Raw genomic sequence first — 20392 nt, 5'->3', positions numbered from 1 at the left:
GAAGACTGAGACCGAACTGGCCCCAACCAGCGACGGGCGGCTCGTTAAATCAACGTTGACAGGGGCTGCTGAACTCTGTCTTCCTGGAGTCCCCGGCCGCGTTCCGACATCCGTACTGCGTTCCGAGGGGAGAGTCGGTCGGAAAACCACTGGAAGGGCACCCGAAGCTGGTCCGCCGCAGAACAGAGAGGACGGTGATGGTGACGGCGGCGGCGGGAGCGGCCCCAGGTCAACGGTGGGTGCCGGGTCGAGCACTGTGTCGGCGAAGGCGAGGGGTTCAACCCCACCGGTTCCGCAGGCGGTGCCGAAGAGGCGCCTGAGGGTGGCCGCGCCGGCAGCAAGATCCCGTTAGTATGCGAACCTGGGGACAGAAAATCTGCTGAAGAATCTCGCAAGTGACAAGCCTGAAACTGGTTTTGATGGCGGCGAGACATCACAGCAGGACCTTGAAATAAACACATGCAACCGCCCAAATTTTGAAAAATCGTTTCCCTATCTCAGCGGCTGGTTCGACCAAAAACTCTGAAAAGAATATAATCGTTAGGAGCAAAACGATATGTGCGGATCGTGGGAGGCACCGTGCACTGTGGTGGGTTCAACAAGTGGAGCAGGATCCGATGGCGCCGGCCATGTAGAAACTCCGCTGGTGACGGACCGTCGCTGGGCTTGGGAGCAGTACGTTGCGAGAAAGAGTGGCAGCACTAGCTCCCGAGTGTGGGAGGCACGTAGCTTCGCCATATGTTGCCCTTAACTTAGGCACAAATCGTTCAGCTTCTGCGTTTGACTGAACTGAGCACTGGTAAGGTGAGTGACACCACTGGTTGCACAAAACTGTTCAAAGTCCCGAGCCGTAAACTGTGGTCCGTTGCCTGTAACGAAAACTTCGGGAATAAGCACACGCGACTGTCCAGAGTCATTTTGCAAAAAAAAAAAAAAAAAAAAAAAAAAAAAAAAAAAAAAAAAAAAAAAAAAAAAAACACATCGTGTTGGACGAAGAGGCTATGCCGACGAGCAAAATATCGGTGCGCAGAAGAATTCTGAATCTTTTTCACTGAACGGGGCTAAGCAGTACGGATGCAGTGCAACAAAAGGTTCAAGTCAGGATCTGCTTCTATGGCCTATGCAAGTCTGTAAAAGGTCAGAGTCCTGCAGATCGATCTGATAGCGGGATGTGGCAGCAGCCTCGAATTCAGAATCAGGTCCAACAGGACGTCAGCGTTTGCGTTTACAAGGGTAAGTACAATATTTCGTATCGATACTTACGGCAAGAAATGAAGAATGAATTGATTGTTGGTGTTAATAACGATCATCCTCCTTTACCTCTTCTGCATTACTGCAGATGATGTGTTACTGAGCACATTTGTTCTGTGCATGCAGTACACGTGAGGCGTCTAGTTGTTTCCGCTGCACTGTGTGGAATACGAAGGTTCTGTTATAGTTCACTAACCTGCTGTCTTCAAGTTGATGTCCCGAGCGCAGAAAACAGCACGCAGGTAGTAGGTTCTGTATCTTTAGGCTGTCCTCAAATAATGTATCACTTGTTTGGGATGCCACTCGCGTACTTTAATATAGCCACAAGAGAAGACTACACGATCTTAATACAACACCTTATGATACAGCAAAGTACATGATCAAACACCATGTTTACGAAAATGTATCTTTACACTATTTGTGGCACGTGTCTCTGCCTCGTGACTACCGGAGTGAATTTTTTAATACTGAATACTGGCAAACACATCCTGCCACAAACAAGATGACTGTACATCTCGACTCCTTAATCCAAAGTGACGAACAGGAACTTAAATAAAAATTGGAAACACATCCTACGACAGACAACATGTCTTTTCTTCTCGACTGCGTAATCCAGAGTGACGAACAGCCCGAAACACTTAGCGCGCCATACCTGAAAGGGCGTGACCCGAACGCATCCGAAGTGCTTCGTCTACTATTTCGTCAGTCTTTTGTTTTTGATTTAAATTCTAAAATGACTGATTGATAGTCAGCTGTTGAGACATATTTACACTCCTGGAAATTGAAATAAGAACACCGTGAATTCATTGTCCCAGGAAGGGGAAACTTTATTGACACATTCCTGGGGTCAGATACATCACATGATCACACTGACAGAACCACAGGCACATAGACACAGGCAACAGAGCATGCACAATGTCGGCACTAGTACAGTGTATATCCACCTTTCGCAGCAATGCAGGCTGCTATTCTCTCATGGAGACGATCGTAGAGATGCTGGATGTAGTCCTGTGGAACGGCTTGCCATGCCATTTCCACCTGGCGCCTCAGTTGGAATAGCGTTCATGCTGGACGTGCAGACCGCGTGAGACGACGCTTCATCCAGTCCCAAACATGCTCAATGGGGGACAGATCCGGAGATCTTGCTGGCCAGGGTAGTTGACTTACACCTTCTAGAGCACATAGGGTGGCACGGGATACATGCGGACGTGCATTGTCCTGTTGGAACAGCAAGTTCCCTTGCCGGTCTAGGAATGGTAGAACGATGGGTTCGATGACGGTTTGGATGTACCGTGCACTATTCAGTGTCCCCTCGACGATCACCAGTGGTGTACGGCCAGTGTAGGAGATCGCTCCCCACACCATGATGCCGGGTGTTGGCCCTGTGTGCCTCGGTCGTATGCAGTCCTGATTGTGGCGCTCACCTGCACGGCGCCAAACACGCATACGACCATCATTGGCACCAAGGCAGAAGCGACTCTCATCGCTGAAGACGACACGTCTCCATTCGTCCCTCCATTCACGCCTGTCGCGACACCACTGCAGGCGGGCTGCACGATGTTGGGGCGTGAGCGGAAGACGGCCTAACGGTGTGCGGGACCGTAGCCCAGTTTCATGGAGACGGTTGCGAATGGTCCTCGCCGATACCCCAGGAGCAACAGTGTCCCTAATTTGCTGGGAAGTGGCGGTGCGGTCCCCTACGGCACTGCGTAGGATCCTACGGTCTTGGCGTGCATCCGTGCGTCGCTGCGGTCCGGTCCCAGGTCGACGGGCACGTGCACCTTCCGCCGACCACTGGCGACAACATCGATGTACTGTGGAGACCTCACGCCCCACGTGTTGAGCAATTCGGCGGTACGTCCACCCGGCCTCCCGCATGCCCTCTATACGCCCTCGCTCAAAGTCCGTCAACTGCACATACGGTTCACGTCCACGCTGTCGCGGCATGCTACCAGTGTTAAAGACTGCGATGGAGCTCCGTATGCCACGGCAAACTGGCTGACACGGACGGCGGCGGTGCACAAATGCTGCGCAGCTAGCGCCATTCGACGGCCAACACCGCGGTTCCTGGTGTGTCCGCTGTGCCGTGCGTGTGATCATTGCTTGTACAGCCCTCTCGCAGTGTCCGGAGCAAGTATGGTGGGTCTGACACACCGGTGTCAATGTGTTCTTTTTTCCATTTCCAGGAGTGTATATTAAAAAGTGAAGTCATTCCAATGAGTAGTTTAACTAATAATAATAACTATACTTTAACGTTTTGGCGCCCTTGCTCCGTACACAGCAGCCAATCACAGAGCAGTAGCATTATACAGGCGGTCTTTCTCACGGGAATGGCACCGAATCTAACATCTGTCACAGGTACCTCACACCACATTTCGTCATCTATATACTTCTTGCATCCCCACTCCTCTAGGAACAGCTTCTTGGAGCCTAATATGATGGCTGACTAAGCCAGAAATATTATATGCTGTGGCAACAGCAAAGCCCAGCGTTGCAGCTTCTGAGCCGCGCGCGGTGGAACAGTGTTGCACGGATGAAATAAAGACTGAAGTGGCGTATGATCCAACACTTGGTAAAACTTCCGACCAAACAGATTATAGTGGAACTTTGTTACGTCATAGATAAGAGCGTTCGCTTCCTTCTCGATATGGGAGTAGTTACATTGAGTCTTGTTCAATACCTTGGAAGCGAAAACAATCGGTCTGTCCTGTGAACCAAATCTTTGCGAAAGCACAGCTCCGATTCTGTACGAAAAAGCGCCCGCTGCCAAAACTACAGGCTTAGCGAGATCGAAATTAATAAGGCATCTGTCACTCAACAAGACATGAGGTTTCCTCGTTGCATCGTGGCAGTCTTTCGTCCAAACAAAAAGCACATTCTTCCGGCGCAAACCATGCAACGGAGGCGCGATCTGGGCTGCGTTGGATGTAAATGGGAACAATGTTAATTTCTCGAGAACTGACTGCAAATCCGTCACATTACGCGGGGCAGGGAGGTTCCGGATGGCCATCAAACGTGACGGAAGGGGATGAACACCCTGGCTATTAAAGAAAATGACCTAAGCAACGAGTTTCAGACTGAGAAAAGCTGCAGTTGTCCAGGCGACACTTCCGACCAGCAGCTGAAAGCACGTGAAAAAGTATACGAAGGTGACTGATATGTTCCTCCGGTGTACGTTCTGACGCCACAATATCGTCCAAGTAGTTTGAGCAGAATTTAACTTTTGCAGTAAGTTGTTCTATGCAGCGTTGGAACATGGCAGGCGCGGAAGAGTTCCCAAAGGGTAAGCGCAAAAATTGGAGCAACCCTAATTGTGTGTTGACCGCGAACGGTTTCTGAGACTCCTCAATTGCCAGTTTTTACAAATATGCATCGCGTAAATCAATTTTTTAAAAATAGCAGCCCGCACCAACCTGTTCATTAATTATACATGTACATCTATATGAATACTCTGCAAATCCTATTGAAGTGTCTGGCAGAGGGTTCATCGAACCACCTTCACAATTTTCTATTATTCCAATCTGGTATAGCGCACGGAAAGAACGAACACCTACATTTTTCCGTACGAGCTCTGATTTCCCTTATTTTATCGTGGTGATCGTTTCTCCCTATGCAGGTCGGTGTCAAAACAATATTTTCGCATTCTGAGGAGAAAGTTTGGAATTTCCTGAGGAGATTCCGTCACAACGAAAAAGGCCTCTCTTTTAATGATGCCCAGCCCAAATCCTGTATCATTTCAGTGACACACTCTCCCACATTTCGCGATAATACAAAACGTGCTGTCCGTCTTTGTACTTTTTCGTTGTACTCCATCAGTCCCATCTGGTAAGGATCCCACACCGCCCAGCACTATTCTAAAAGAGAACGGATAAGCGTAGTGTAGGCAGTCTCCTTAGTAGATCTGTTATATTTTCTTAAGTGTCCTGCCAATAAAACGCAGTCTTTGGTTAGCCCTCCCCACAACATTTTCTGTGTGTTCCTTCCAATTTAAGTTGTTCGTAATTGTAATTCCTAGGTATGTTGTTAAATTTACGGCCTTAATATTTGACTGATTTATCGGGTAACCGAAGTTTAACGGATTCCTTTTAGCACTCATGTGGATGACCTCACACTATTCGTTATGTAGGGTCAACTGCTAATTTTCGCATCATTCAGATATCTTTTCTAAATCATTTTGCCATTTGTTTTGATCTTCTGATGACTTTAGTAATCGATAAACGTCGACATCATCTCCCAAATCGTTTATATAGATAAGGAACAGCAAAGGTCATATAACACTACCTTGGGGAACGCCAAAAATCACTTCTGTTTTACTCGATGACTTTCCGTCAATTACTACACCTCTAGCTTTCCGTACGACCTCTGATTTCCCTTATTTTATCGTGGTGATCGTTTCCCCCTTTGCAGGTCGGTGCCAACAAAATATTTTCGCATTCTGAGGAGAAAGTTGGTGACTGGAATTTCACGAACTGTGACCTCTCTGACAGAAAGTCACAGATCCAGTCACATAACTGAGACGATATTCCATAAGCACGCAATTTCACTATAAGCCGCCTGTGTGGTAGAGTGTGAAAAGCCTTCTGGAAATCCAGAAATACGGAATCGATCTGAAATCCCTTACCAATAGCACGCAACATTTCATGCGAATAAAGAGAATGTTCGAACACCATGTATGTTCCAGAATCCTGCTGCATATCGACGTTAATGATATGGGCCTGTAATTAAGTGGATCACTCCTACTACCTTTCTTGAATATTGGTGTGACCTGTGCAACTTTCCAGTCTTTGGGTATGGATCTTTCGTCGAGCGAACGGTTGTATATGATTGTCAAGTACGGAGCTAATGCATGAGCATACTCTGAAAGGAGCCTAATTGGTATACAGTCTGGATCAGAAGACTTGCTTTTATTAAGTGATTTAAGTTGTTTCACTACTCCGAGGATATTTACGTCTACGTTACTCATGTTGGCAGATGTTCTTGATTCGAATTCTGGAATATTTACTTCGTCTTCTTTTGTGAAAGCATTTCGAAAGGCTGTGTTTAGTAACCCTGCTTTGATAGAACTGTGTTCCATAGTATCTCAATTGCTATCACGCAGAGAAGGCATTGATTGTTTCTTGCCGCTAACATACTTGTCATGCGACCAGAATATCTTTGGATTTTCTGCCAGGTTTCGAGACAAAGTTTCGTTGAAATTTCGAGCTTCTGTAAAAGATCGCAAATCTTGGGGATTTTGCGTCTGTTTGAATTTGGCATGTTTGTTTCGTTGTTTCTGCAACAGTTTTCTGACCTGTTTTGTGTACCAAGGAGGATCAGCTCAAAAATCAAGTGGCTCTGAGCACTATGGGACTCAACTTCTGAGGTCATTAGTCCCCTAGAACTTAGAACTAGTTAAACCTAACTAACCTAAGGACATTACACACGTCCATGCCTGAGGCAGGATTCGAACCTGCGACCGTAGCGGTCTCGCGGTTTCAGACAGCAGCGCCTAGAACCGCACGGCCACTTCGGCCGGCTGAGGATCAGCTCCGTCGTTTGTTAATTTATTTGGTATAAATCTCTCAATTTCTGCCAATGCTATTTCTCTGAATTCAATCTGGTCTGCACTTATATCATTAATTTGGAAGGGGTAGAGATTGTCTCTCAGGAAGGCGTCAAGTGAATATTTATCTGCTTTTTTGAATAGGTATATTTTTCGTTTATTTTTGGAGGATTTGAGGGTTACAGTATTCAGTCTCGCTACGACAACTCTGTGTTCACTAATCCCTGTATACGTTTTGATGCCCCTTATTAACTCAGAATTATTTGTTGCTAAAAGGTCAAGTGCGTTTTCACAACCGTTTACTATTCGCGTGGGCTCATGAACTAACTGATCGAAATAATTTTCAGTGAATGCGTTTAGCACAATTTCGGATCATGTTTTATGCGAACATCCGGAATTAAACATGTATTTTCGCCAAGATATCGAGGGTATATTAAAGTCACCACCAACTAAATGGCGTGTGACGAGGGCCTCCCGTCGGGTAGACCGCTCGCCTGGTGCAAGTCTTTCGATTTGACGATAATCGTATGAGTCGGGTACGTGTCTGAAATCAAACTCAAGTTTCCTATGCGTTACCTCAGTGCGGAGTAATGCATAAATGTCAATTATCGTTTGTGGACTCACAGCGCATTTAAAGCCAACACCAAGACGAAGTCTTCGAGAAGGCTTTGGTAAGGTCACAAAGGGAGAAGCCCATTGAATAGCCTGGATAGGAGCAATAACACCACTGTCTTGGCATTCTTTCAGTTCACTTGCAGCTTTGGCTCTAGGACCATGAGGGATGGGACGCGCCCGAGAAAACGTAGCTTGTGAATTGTTCTTTCTTTGAAATGTGCACCACAAAGTTATTTTCTCTGCCAAATACCTCAGAAAATAAATCAGGGAATTCCCCAATCAATCTAGTAACACTGTTTATATAGTTGAAAGAAGAAACAAAAAGTGCACAGTCCTAAAGACAAAGACAAAATAAATGAAATTAATCAAAACCAACAATGTTTTCACAGTCTCATGAAAGCGAAATTTTAAATGTCACTGTTCTAGTGTTAGACTGGAATGCGGCAGGCAAACTACATGAATCAAACACTGGAAAGTCCTGACCGTTATACGCACTAAATTGCATGCAAGATTTTGTCAGCTGTGGGGAGCCCAACTGCTCATAAGTGACACGATTAAACAATCTAACGAAAGCGTCAGTGTCTAACTGAAGTCGCACACAGCGTCCGGAAATGACTAAGTTCACAAACAGTTTGTCTAGCTGTCATTGCACAGCACTTCGGCGCGATAAACGCAAATCCTGAATTTGGTCAGTACTAGTGCCGGTAGCTAGTTTAGAAGAAACTACATTCTGTGAGGGAGAAGATGTTCTGTGCTTACTAGAGCGCACGTGGATAGAATTATTTTTCTATTGCAAATACACAGGCTGTACATGAACTGGCTTCCCACAAGCAAAACAAGTCACATTCCGTGAAAGTCAATGTTGTCTTTTATGCATGGGAAAGCAGCGGGGACATGACGTCACAGCAGACAGACGTGGTGACACTTGTTTACTCCGGCCGCGGCGCGGTGTCCTGTTTGCACGCGGCGGTCGGTTCTAAGGCCAGACCGGTTTGTCACTTTGCGTTACGCTGCAGACAGAAGCTACCTCAAAATTTTCACAGCACTGTCGCACGAGTTCTCACGTTCACTAGTTTGTAACATTTGATTCAAAGTACAATCACAATGTTTAAAAATTTGTTCACAAAATTTGTTGTCTGGCACATCGTACGTAATGGCATCACGAATCATTACGTTACTGTAGTACAGTTCACAGCTACATTGAAAACGACACTGTCGTGTCAAACCATGAAGCTCCGTGACCCACTGATGGTATGTTTGTTCTGACTTTTTCCATACTCATAAGAAAGTTTCATAGGACCTTGCACTTGATGTATAGCACAATGCGCACTGAATGGAGTGTAGTACTCGTTCCATTCCTTTCGTTGCTGATCAAGAGGTGGAATGAACAGACGCGGGGCCGTGGATGTGGGTGGCTGTTGTGATGAAGTTGATGCAGCAGCGGTTTGTGCATTAATGAGCTGCTGGACGGCTGTCATCAACAGAGATATATGGTGGCTATGAAACTGAGTAAACTGCATTAGATCAGAGGCAGCAGCATTCGGAGGCTTAGGCACAGGTGGTGTAGGGGACAGGTTAGAGGACGTTTCACTGAGAGGAACACCGCAACAAGTTATGTAAGTAAAAGCAAGGCAAAAGAAAGAGCGATTAGTAGCAATGTGCCTCTGAAAGAAAAGAGAGAAATATTAGTAATGTGCTGTGACAGAGCAGTGTAGAGCGAATGCAGAAGTGGGTCTGGAATTCTCACCGCCAGATATTGTGTTGGCTGCTGTGGGAGTCGACACCGTCACAAACAAGAAAGGAGAGCAGCTCTGATTGCCGGTACCAGGAATCCAAAATAATCTATATAAAACTCTCTTTCCAAGCGTTAATCCCGACTTGCGGGGTCTGCCAGTTAATCGGATGTGGCATGTTAACCTGAAGGGATGGCTGGATGCCCTTCCTGTCGCCACACCGTACCCCCCAGGAAGTAATTAGTGTACCCCAACTGTCTGTGTATAGCGTAATACATGGAATAGTGCGAATGTGTTCAGATGTACGTCAGCCGGGTAACTGAGGCGGAACATGGGGACCAGCCCGGCATTCAGCTAGCAAGATGTGGAAAACCCCCTAAAAACCTCATCCAGGCTGGCCTTCACACCGACCTTCGTCGTTAATACGCCAGGCGGATTCGATCCGGGGCCGGCGCGCCTACTCGAGTCCATGAAGCAGCGCGTTAGCGATCTTGGCTACCCTGGCGGGTATATGAAATTGTGGTGCATTAATTCAACACTGTATTCCTACAAAGAGGAGAAACTTTACTTAACTTGTATGTGCTTCTGTGCTTCCTACGCTTAGTTACTAATACAGACTATTGTCACTTGCAGAATGCAGGTTAAGTAACGTCTTCCTGTTTTGCTCAGTACTGATGCTCTTGAAGACTGTGACCAAACTGGCCCCAACCAGCCATGGGCGGCTGGTTAAATCAGCGTTGACAGGGAGCGCTGGATTCTATCTTCCTGGAGGTGTGGCGCAGCCTGCTCGTTCCATTGTTGCACGGGGAAGCACCTTCTTGATGCCGTTATGTGGCGCTGCATTGGCCGGTGCACCGTCGATGCTTTAGGAATGCACACTTGGTAACTTCACCATTAGCTTCAGGCAGAATTAAACAAAAGGAAGGCACATTGCTGTAACATACACTAATACGATTACAAGGAACACTGCAGATTAAAAACGCGAACTCTTGAAACCAATGATCTAGACTTGACAATTGTATCAGCGCTGCCTCACAAAAGCTGCATTATGACAGAGCGTATCGTCGTGCTGGTACAATCGCTGTCTCTGAACTGTTCCTCTACTGTATGCAGTACACAACGGTGTAATGTGTGTCTTTATACTGTACTTCTGCACTGTTGGCGTCCACCTGCTTAGTTTGCTGGTAACGTATTCGATTCCCGGCGGTGTTGGAGATTTTCTCCCCTCGGGGACTGGGTGTTGTGTTGTCCTCAGCATCATTTCATCCTCATCGCTGGCGCGCAAGTCGCCCAATGTGGCGTCGAGTGGAATAAGATTTGGCGGCCGAACTTCCCCGAATTGGGGCGTTCCGACCAACGATGCCATTCGCTCATCTCATTTTGCATTGTTGGCTCTATACATGACGGTAGGTAACGTTCTCCAGGAATTCGCCAAACCCAAACTCTTCTGTCGGATTTACAAGAGGTGTAACACGACTGACTACTCTAAATGATTATTTTCCAGTCCTCCGTTGTCCCGTGGCGTCACCCTTTACGTCACCTCAAGCGTCGCTTAGCACTGATTATAGAAATTTGCGGCTAAAGACGAGAAGCTCGACTGTTGTCCCCCAGTCTTTTCGACTCCATAGCCACAGTCAGTATGGTGGCTGGACTGATCGCAGCACTCTGGAACTCACAAGTGATTCCTTCCGCTGATTTCATGAGGTTTGTTACTACCACACTCCTCAAAGCTCGACGGTCTTTGTCCGTCAGCACATGTGGTCTGCCCTATCTTGGCTAAGCTGTGGTCGTTTCTTCTCGTTTCCAGTTCACTATCACATCAGTAACAGTCGACCTTGGCCATTTGAAATGTACTTGATTCATTTGTTACTTAAGTGACATCCAGTGACCAGCCCTGATTCGCAGTCACTGACCTCTTATGACCGACACGTTCTGCAATTACTGCTTCTCTCCAACAACACAATACTCCCCACCCACATCCTTTTACACTGGCAGGCACTGTAACACCCCAACGACACCCTTAAAGTCAATTAAGACAGAATATCATAATATGAAGTAGGGAAGAGTTATCTTGGCAAATACGACATCTTTGCCGATAAGCTAACACCAAGAAGTTTTGATAATAACAATTTTGATAACAACAACATTATACATCACTGAGAGTTTTTGTTATAAAAAGAGGAGGAAGAAACCTCAGATATAATTAATGGACAAATATCCAACTGATAATTGCAATTAATATCTTGAAAGGTAAGTCCAAGGTGATGTTAGTCAGAGATAACTTTTATGTGGAAGATGGTTGTAAGCGCAACGAAGAAATTCAATGCGCCTACAATACTCTTTCACAGAAGAAGTCGCTTGCTGGCTCTCGTCCTGTAAAGGCGTGCGAGAACAATTCTTGTGATTCTTCAGTTTCTCCCGGCGTATTTGTTGCTCGAACAGTCCACGGGTATACTGCCGGTTCATAGCGACCAACGGGCACAATATTTCGGCGATCAGACATGTCGCCATCGTCAGGTACGCTGACGAACTGAGCTCCTGAGGGCGGGCGGCCACATCCTGGCTCAGGCCTCTAAATATTGGGACAGCGTTATAAGGGAGACTATCGAAATTCGCACCAGGGAAGATCTTATCAACCGAGATTGCGGCTACAATCTCACCAGGCTTGGGAACCGGCTTTGGATGTAATTAAGAAGACTCTCAGCAAGAAGTACGAACTGGCGAGCAGGGTGGACGTAGCAACAACATCGACGCTACGACAGATTCCGACGCCCACGTCTTCGCGACCGCCGGCGCGCGGGCGTGGACGGCGAAGAGAGCGGCCCGCGAGGGGAGGGGATTTAAATCGGCCGCCCGCCCTCAGGAGCTCAGTTCGTCAGCGCACCTGACGATGGCAACATGTCTGATCGCCGAAATATTGTGCCCGTTGGAAACTATGAACCGGCAGTATACCCGTGGACTGTTCGAGCAATTCTTGTCTTAGTTATTGAGAGTACGGAACGCGACGAAATTGTTTTACGTTCAGAAGTGTTTTTTGCGTGACGTGATTCACGAACTTCGGAAACTGATTTTCTGATCAGAGGCAGGAACTGATAGAGGTGTTTAACCGTGCACAACGGGTTAATTGAACTTTATTGACGAAACAAGTGAATATTGGACTTGACTTTCAAATAGTTGGAACTAAAAGCAGAGTGGATAGTATATCAAATGACTACACTCAATTAGTCTCGAGTAGGACACAATTACACGACTTCACGAAGGTAATACAATTACGCTGAAGAGTCAAGTTGTCGTAATTGTCAAGAAACTTAATTTTAATAGAACTGACTTTACCAACCAACTGCATGTGCGTGGGGTGCGAAAGTTATAAAGTATTTAGTGACCAAGGAACAATAAACTGTACGTTACAAGTGAACTATCAAGTGTGGACTACATTACTAAGTGATTTAATCAATGATAGTTAACCAACGACTGTTCAGCAGGGACAATTTAATCTGACTATCAAAATACCTACTTCATTAATTGAAAAGAGAACTTTTGAACTTTTTTTTAACATTACGGCGTAGGTTGACACAGATATGATCAAAGATCATCTGTGGATCTCGCTTCATACAGGTTAACAACACCATAACGAGCCAACAACTTACGAGAAGACTGATAATTACAATGTTTCCTCGCAATTGGTGGTGTGTACGATGCGGATGAGATAAGATTTAGAAACTAATGCATATCCGGGCAATGAATCATTCAATCTTAAATCATAAGAAGCATCCATCGTACGAGTTCGCATTTCTGTCTCCCGTTCACCAGCGGGGACCTATGTCATCGCGCATCGTGTCTCAACTCCACTGCGAGAGCTGTGGCAGTAGCAGCTCTACGGCGTCGACAATATCAGCACGCGGTTGGAGTGCGGGGACGCCACACAGTCCGCCTCTAGTGACATTCAGTGCTTAATTCCGCATACTATGGGAGTGTCTGGATACCTTTGAGCAGGTTTCGTATGTTCTGACAATTAGCCCAGGGAAATCTCAGGTTATTATTATTACGTTTCGGTTTGTGTCATGTATGGGTCACTTTTTAAAATGTTTCCATTACATGTCAGTATATCACGTTTATATACTGTCAATATTTTTATGTTCTTCTTGGAAGTAGGTTCTTTCCTTTTACACTGAGTCTTCCTCTGTCTCCTCGAAACCAATTAACTTGCCAAGTTTTCCATATAGCTCTCAACCAGACGTTTCATTCCCTGATCTTGTCCAGATGAAACTTCACCTCCAGAAAATATACTTGTCTTTTGTTCACCGAAATATTCGAAGAGTCTTTAGTCAGATCCTGAGCATCCTCATTGTGCATCACCAGTCTCCTCCTTGTGGAAGAATTCTACTCTGCTTTCTTCTTCGTTTACGCTATTTTTATATGAGTGCAGAACAAGAACATTATTTACCTGCAGTGGGCGTCCGTAGATACGTTCATAAAAGAGTGTATTTCCCTTCCTCATCAGTTCCGCCTCTCCTATCTCCCGGTGAAATTTTCGGTAGGTCGCACTTTCATTTCCGCATCTTTTACTATTGCCCCCTTGATATTTGGATCTAGTTCCCTGTCCTATGGGTCCTGTTGCATACTGGTGTTACACTTTAACTGCTATGTGCATGTGTCTCAGTTTACCTGTCATTTGCTAAGTCCGTCTTGTTAAAATACATTTCCTTCGATGAAAATCTGTTTACATTTTTTATCATTTGCTGTTCAGCCGCAGCTTGTCTGGGACCATTTTCTGAAATGGAATTGTGCTCTTGTATTATCTGAATCTTTTTATCGTCTTGATCTACACCGAAGCTCCAAAAAAACTGGTATATGCATGAGTATTCGAATACAGAGATACGTAGTCTGGCAGAATAAGGCGATTCCGCCGGCAAAGCCTATATAAGACAACAAGTGTCTGGCGCAGTTGTTAGATCGGTTACTGCTGCTACAATGGCAGGTTATCAAGATTTAAGCAAGTCTGAACGTAGTGTTATCGTCAGATCACGAGCAATGACACACTGCATCTCCGGGGTAGCGATGAAGTGGGGACTTTCCCGTACGACCATTTCACGAGTGTACCGTGAATATCAGAACTCCGGTAAAACATCATATCTCTGACATCCCTGCTGCCGGAAAATGATCCTGCAAGAACGGGACCAAAGATGACTGAAGAGTCGTTCAACGTGACGGAAGTGCAACCCTTCCGCAAACTGCAGCAGAGTTCAATGATGGGTCTTCATCAAGAATCAGCGTGCGAACCATTCAACGAAACGTCATCGATATGGGCTTTCGAAGGCGAAGACCCACTCGTATACTCTTGAAGACTCCACGACACAAAGCTTTACGTCTCGCCTGGCCCCGTCAACATCGACATTGGACTGTTGATGACAGAAAATATGTTTTATAAACGATAGATCACAGCAATCAGTCGTCCTTTTTTGCAGATTGTATTTGGCAAATCCAGGTTTCGTCTAGTGCCTAGCCAACATCAGTACTCAGTATTCAAAAAATTGTGACTGACGGCCGAACAACTTGGAGCTGACATGCATCGAGTTTAGAAAATAATGCATTGATAATGGCTAGGCACTAGCCGAAATCTGGATTTGCCAAATAAAACCTGCAAAAAAGGACTACTGATTGCTGTGCTCTATCATTTATAAATCAGGTCACAGTCGCTGAGTGCACCCACGTTCATAATGGAAGGTAACCTGATAAAAACATGTTTCCTGGTCGGACGAGTTTCGTTTCTAATTGTATCGGGAGGATGGACTTCTACGGGTATGGAGACAGCCTCATAAATCCATGGACCCTGTGTGTCAGCAGGGGACTGTTCAAGCTGGCGGAGGCTCTGTAATGGTGTGGGACGTGTGCAGATGGAGTGATAGGGACCCTCATACGTCTAGATACGACTCTGTCTAGTCGACGTACGTAAACATCCCGTCTGTTCGCCTGCATCCATTAATGTCCATTGTGCATTCCGACGGACTTGGCCGATTCCAGCAGGACAATGCGACACCCCAAACGTCCAGAGTTGCTACAGCGCGGCTCCAGGAACACCCTTCTGAGTTTAAAGGCTTCCGCTAGCGACCAAACTCCCCAAACATGAAAGTTATTGAGCATATGTGGGATGCCTTGCAACGTGCTGTTCAGAAGACATCTCCACCCCCTTGTACTCTTACGGATTTATCGACTGCCCTGCAGTATTCATGGTGTCAGTTCCCTCCAGCACTACTTCAGACATTAGTTGAGTCCATGACACGTTGTGCTGCGGCACTTCTGGGTGCTCGCGGTGACCCTACGCGATATTTGGCAGGTATACCAGTTTCTTTGGGTCTTCAGTGTATATGCTTTCAGTTAAATGGTGAAGGAATCATCTATGTTGGTCATGAACTCTTTTCATATGAGATTTATAACCTGGTGATTCTGTTATACTGAAGTCTTCAAAATGCTTTTCTCTGCTGTTTCTAGTTCGTTAGTAAGTGGTGCCGTGTCATCTTCATATGCCAAGTAACAGAGCCTCTCTGTCCTGTCAACTCCCTTATCCCACATACTTTTTCATTTGAATTTCTTATGTTTTTTTTCGTTCCGTAATTACTCATTCGAGAAAGTAGTTGCATGTAATCGATGAAAGAGCTTCCCATTGTCCGGCTGCAATCTTGAACGCAATGGCATCTCTTGCTCCCTCCCCCCGACCGCTTTCAGTTGCTAAGACTGGGTAATGTGGCACAAAGGTTAAAATACTGGACTCGTATTCTATAGGATGCTGGTTCAGAAGCGTGTCCAACCATTCAGGTTGAGCTTTTCCGTGGTTTGCTTAAAATCGCTGAAGGTAAATCCAGCGATTGTTCCTTTGAAAAGGACGTGGTCGACTTCTTTTCCCCATCCTTTCCGAACCGGTCTTGTGCACCGTCTCTGTCTTCAACGTCGATGAAACCCTAAATCCAAATCATGCTGCCTCATGTTTTTTAGTTAAAACTGTTGGTTTCAATGGTCATTTTTATTATCCACTCTGAAGTCTGTAGCTTTCTATCTAAAGACTAGTATATTTTGTTCAAGTCAATGAACATCGCCGCTGACTTGTTCTGCACAAACGTATAATATTTTATTGTGTTCATCAACAAAAATATCTCTTAAGCGTATTCTGTAATAGGATTCTGGAAAATATACTGTATTCCAACATCATGAAAGAAAACAATCTCTTGCGAAATTATCAGTACCGACTCAGACAGTATTGTCCTTATGAAACACCACTGGCTCATCATTCACACGAAGTAAGGAGTGCTATCGACAAGAGATCTCTAGCTGACTCCGTATTTCTACATTTCCAGTAGGTTTTTGACCCCGTTTATCAAAGGTAGCAGCTAGTCAATTTGCGTGCCTATGGAATACCGCCTCAGTTGTGCGACTGGATAAGTGATTCCCTGTCAGAAAGTCGATTGACGGGAAGTCACCTAGTGAAATCGAAGTGAGATGTGGGGTTCCCCAATGGACAATATGACAATTATTATTTTCATCATGGCAGCGGCAACAGCAACCGTTACGAAATTGTCTCGAATGAAAAACAGTCCACAGTTGCACTAAATTATGTTTATTTTAAACCTTGACCATAATTTCTGCTATAATAATATAGACTTCTTCAGAAGTCCTAAAAAATGATCAAAATAACATCTTGACCAGTGATACAATCTACACATAAACTTCAAAATTAGGTTAGTGATAACACGTTACTTACCTGTACACTAATAAATGAATAATGTCTTAGCCCAGCGGCTGCGTCAAGATCAATAAAATAGCTTCAACAGACATAAGCCTGTTTCGAACATAAGTAAAATTACCTGTGGCACGCTATGTCCTCCGCCACTACCTTTGTTAAACTGGACGCACGTTTGTCAAGTGTGCCGCACCCCGCGCACCACAGGTGGCGCTCACCACAGTGAGCTGCATCGCACCGTTTATCAGGCAACTAGTCAATTTTGAAGTTCATGTGTAGATTGCATCACTGGTCTAGATGTTTTTGGATCATTTTAGGACTTCTGAAGAAGTCTATACTATTATAGCAGAAATTATGGTCAAGGTTTCAAATAAACCTAATTTAGTGCAACTCTGGGCTGTTTTTCATTCGAGACAATTTTAGATGCCTTCTTAAACTTTTTGCACAAGACGCTGTCGTTTACCGTAAAGTAAAATCATCAGAAGATCAAAATTAATTGCAAAATGATTTATACAATATACCTGAAAGATGTGAAAACTGACAATAAAAAGTATGAGGTCTCCCACTTGAGTGCTAAAAGAATTCCGTTAAATTTCGGTAAATTTAAAAGTTGCAAATTCCGCTATATACGTAGGGACTACAGTTACAAACAACTGGAACTATCACAAAGGAAATGTTTGAGGAAGGGGAACCAAAAACTGCATTTTGTTGGTAGACATTTTAGAAGATGCAATAAACCTACTATGGAAACTGCATACACTACACTTCTCAGTCTTTTTCTGCAGTACTGGTGAGAGATACGGGGTCATTACCACATCGGACTGACAGAACACATCGGAAAATTGTTACTCGGAAATTACTCTGCTATTAACTTCATATGGCCCCATTCAAGCTCTCTTTATATCCATGGGATATCACTTGACGTCGCTTTGCTCCGAGGTTTGAAAGATAGTGTGGTACAGTCTCTCTTCATTAAGCTAAACCCGAAGCACTTTTCAACATGTAATTATCTGCTGCCTACAAAATTATATATTAATTTATATTTGTTGATTTATTTATTTCTCCAAATAATGTATTCCGTAGATAGCGTAAATAAACATTGCCTATGCGCCTTTGTGTTTAATTTTCCTTGCTCCCACACTTCTTCCATCGTTCGAGAGAGTCGTTCGTTTTCTTCCCGTGTCCAATTCCAATTCCTGACGTCTTTCTTTCGTGAGATCCTCCTTTTGTGCTTCTTCTCTCTTGAGTCCGTTATAATTTCATATCTTTGTTAATTTCAGTGAAAGAAATGGTTTTGTATTTGTAGCTATTTCCTAAGTTGAAGATCTGCTTGCTTTATATCTTTCGATATGTCCATAAGACTGTAGTCTTCTTTCCCTCATTACATCGGTTACCTTCTCAATTTTCAAACGGAGCTTTGTGATATTTATTTGTATTTGTCATTACTATTACTTTTAGGTCCCAGTGTTTTCCTTAGAAGTTATTTTATTTCAGTATTTTAGTTTTAATTTACACAAATCAATAACATAACGAAAGGAGGGAGATCCTGTCAAAAATTTATGGCTTCAATTTTATTTACAGGTTTGGTCGCCGCATGCAGTATTTCGTGTCTCTTTCCCTGATTGCTGTCTGCCGAACACTGAGTGTACCCGCAGCAAATATTTATCTCTTATTCATTCTGCTGTCTGTACTTGCAACTGCCGCGGATAGTTCGACAACAGAAGCAACTACAGCCATCGGTAAGATTTGTGAATTATATTTTACATTAGTCTACTCAGCATGCATCTCAAGATCTAACGAAGGTACACAGAGATTCGTAATGTGTTCCATTAGTGACTTGCTCTAGAAACTTGTTCATCTTGTATTTGAAACTCTTGTCCATGTTTTCTTTGAAATATGTGATTATGAAAATAGGTTTCTGGCTTAAGCAAACGTAAATTTCTTCTTTAACTCCCATACATGTTTCAGTGAAGCTTCACAATCGTCAGTGGGCTCATCTTATTTTCTCAGATTCACATATTGTTTGAGTAGATGTCTGTCACTTGTAGTACAGCTCATATTTTGCTCCAGCTCGTCATCTGCAGTTGTTGATGTTTCCATTCTTCGGAATCCCACGATACTTTGTAATGGGTGCATATCTCGTATACAGTGACACTGTGCGTGTGAGCAAGTGCCGTTTATGTGCAGCCACGACAACGTGGAATCAGCGAAAATTGCAGATGACAAACTAGAGCAAAACATCAGCTAAAACTGCGAATGACAGAACAGCTCTTTTATGTACGAAATGGAAATGGTGAAACTTCACCGGAAAATGAATTGTGCTAAAGAAGAAAATCGTGTTTGCTCAAGGCAAAACCCAATTTCCCTAATTATATGTTTGAGAACCTAGCATAACATCTATTTATCTGTAAGTAAACACAGTTCGTTCTATTTCAATCGAAGTAACAACGTACATAAACAAGTGCCTCATATTTTGAACTCTTCTCGGGTACTCAGCAGGGTGGCGTCAATCAGATGGCAACATCTGGAGGACACCACTTGGTCGAAGAAACGAGAAGAGTTACAAATCTTCATGAGCCTGGAAATTTTAACATCATATTGGTTGGTTGGTTGGTTGGTTGATCTGAGGGAGGGGACCGAACAGCGAGGTCATCGGTCCCACCTTATCGCGGAAGGATGCGGAAGGAAGTCGGCCGTGCTCTTTCAAAGGATCCATCCCGGCATTTGCGTGATTTAGGGAAATCACGGAAAACCTAAATCAGGATAGCCGGACGCAGGTTTGAACCGTCGTCGTCTTGGATTTGAATCCACTGTGCTAACCACTGCGCCACCTCGCTCTACATCACACGTGTTCCCTATTCTCATAGGAATTAATATTCATCAAAACCTGAAATCTTTAAAGATATGTGTGGAAAAACATACTTGACAAGCTATGGACCATCCAGTCCTTTGATAGCCATCTGTCTTTCAACACTAATATACAGAGAGTGATTAACCAAACTCGTTCTCAAACACCGTTCAGCCCCTCATAAACAGTCACGAACTCTTGCGAACACACTTGGCTAGCTCTGATTTTCTCACGTGTATCGATACACACTCCTGCAACACGTGCACATTATTGGAAGGTAGGGAATACGCCGGTACTTTTAAATGTCGCTCAGCCAGAAACCTAAATGATTAATGTAAGGTGAGCGGGAAGACCAAGCTACTGGACCTCCTCGACTAATCCATCACTCATTAAAAGTTTGGTCCCCAGTGGTGGATCGACTTTTTGAAACGATCTATAAAGTATGAAGATGGTCTCTGTTCTTTCGGACATGTCCGAAAGAACAAATAGCATCGGTGACCATGCAGCTCTCTTAGAATGAAATGATAATTAAATCAAGACCCTAAGCTGTAGACATCAACGGGAACAGTTGAAAATGTGTGCCCCCGACCGGGGCTCGTACCCGGGGTCTCCTGCTTACATGGCAGACGCTCTATTCATCTTTATTTCTTTTTTTAATTGTTCTCATTTTG

The 20392-nt window shown here is 44.6% G+C and overlaps 1 protein-coding gene across 1 annotated transcript in view; it reads left to right on the top strand.

The window, feature by feature from the left end:
- The window catches only part of LOC126175162 (solute carrier family 22 member 7-like), an 89599-nt gene that overhangs the window by 29057 nt on the left and 40150 nt on the right, over positions 1-20392 (top strand). The window contains exon 4 of the mRNA XM_049921747.1: positions 18455-18612. Within this exon, the coding sequence (XP_049777704.1) occupies positions 18455-18612 (158 nt within the window). The remainder of the gene's footprint in view (positions 1-18454; positions 18613-20392) is intronic.

The sequence above is a fragment of the Schistocerca cancellata genome, chromosome 3, assembly GCF_023864275.1.
Source record: "Schistocerca cancellata isolate TAMUIC-IGC-003103 chromosome 3, iqSchCanc2.1, whole genome shotgun sequence".
NCBI classification, from domain to species: Eukaryota; Metazoa; Arthropoda; class Insecta; order Orthoptera; family Acrididae; genus Schistocerca; species Schistocerca cancellata.
This window is presented reverse-complemented; position numbering and strand designations above follow the sequence as displayed.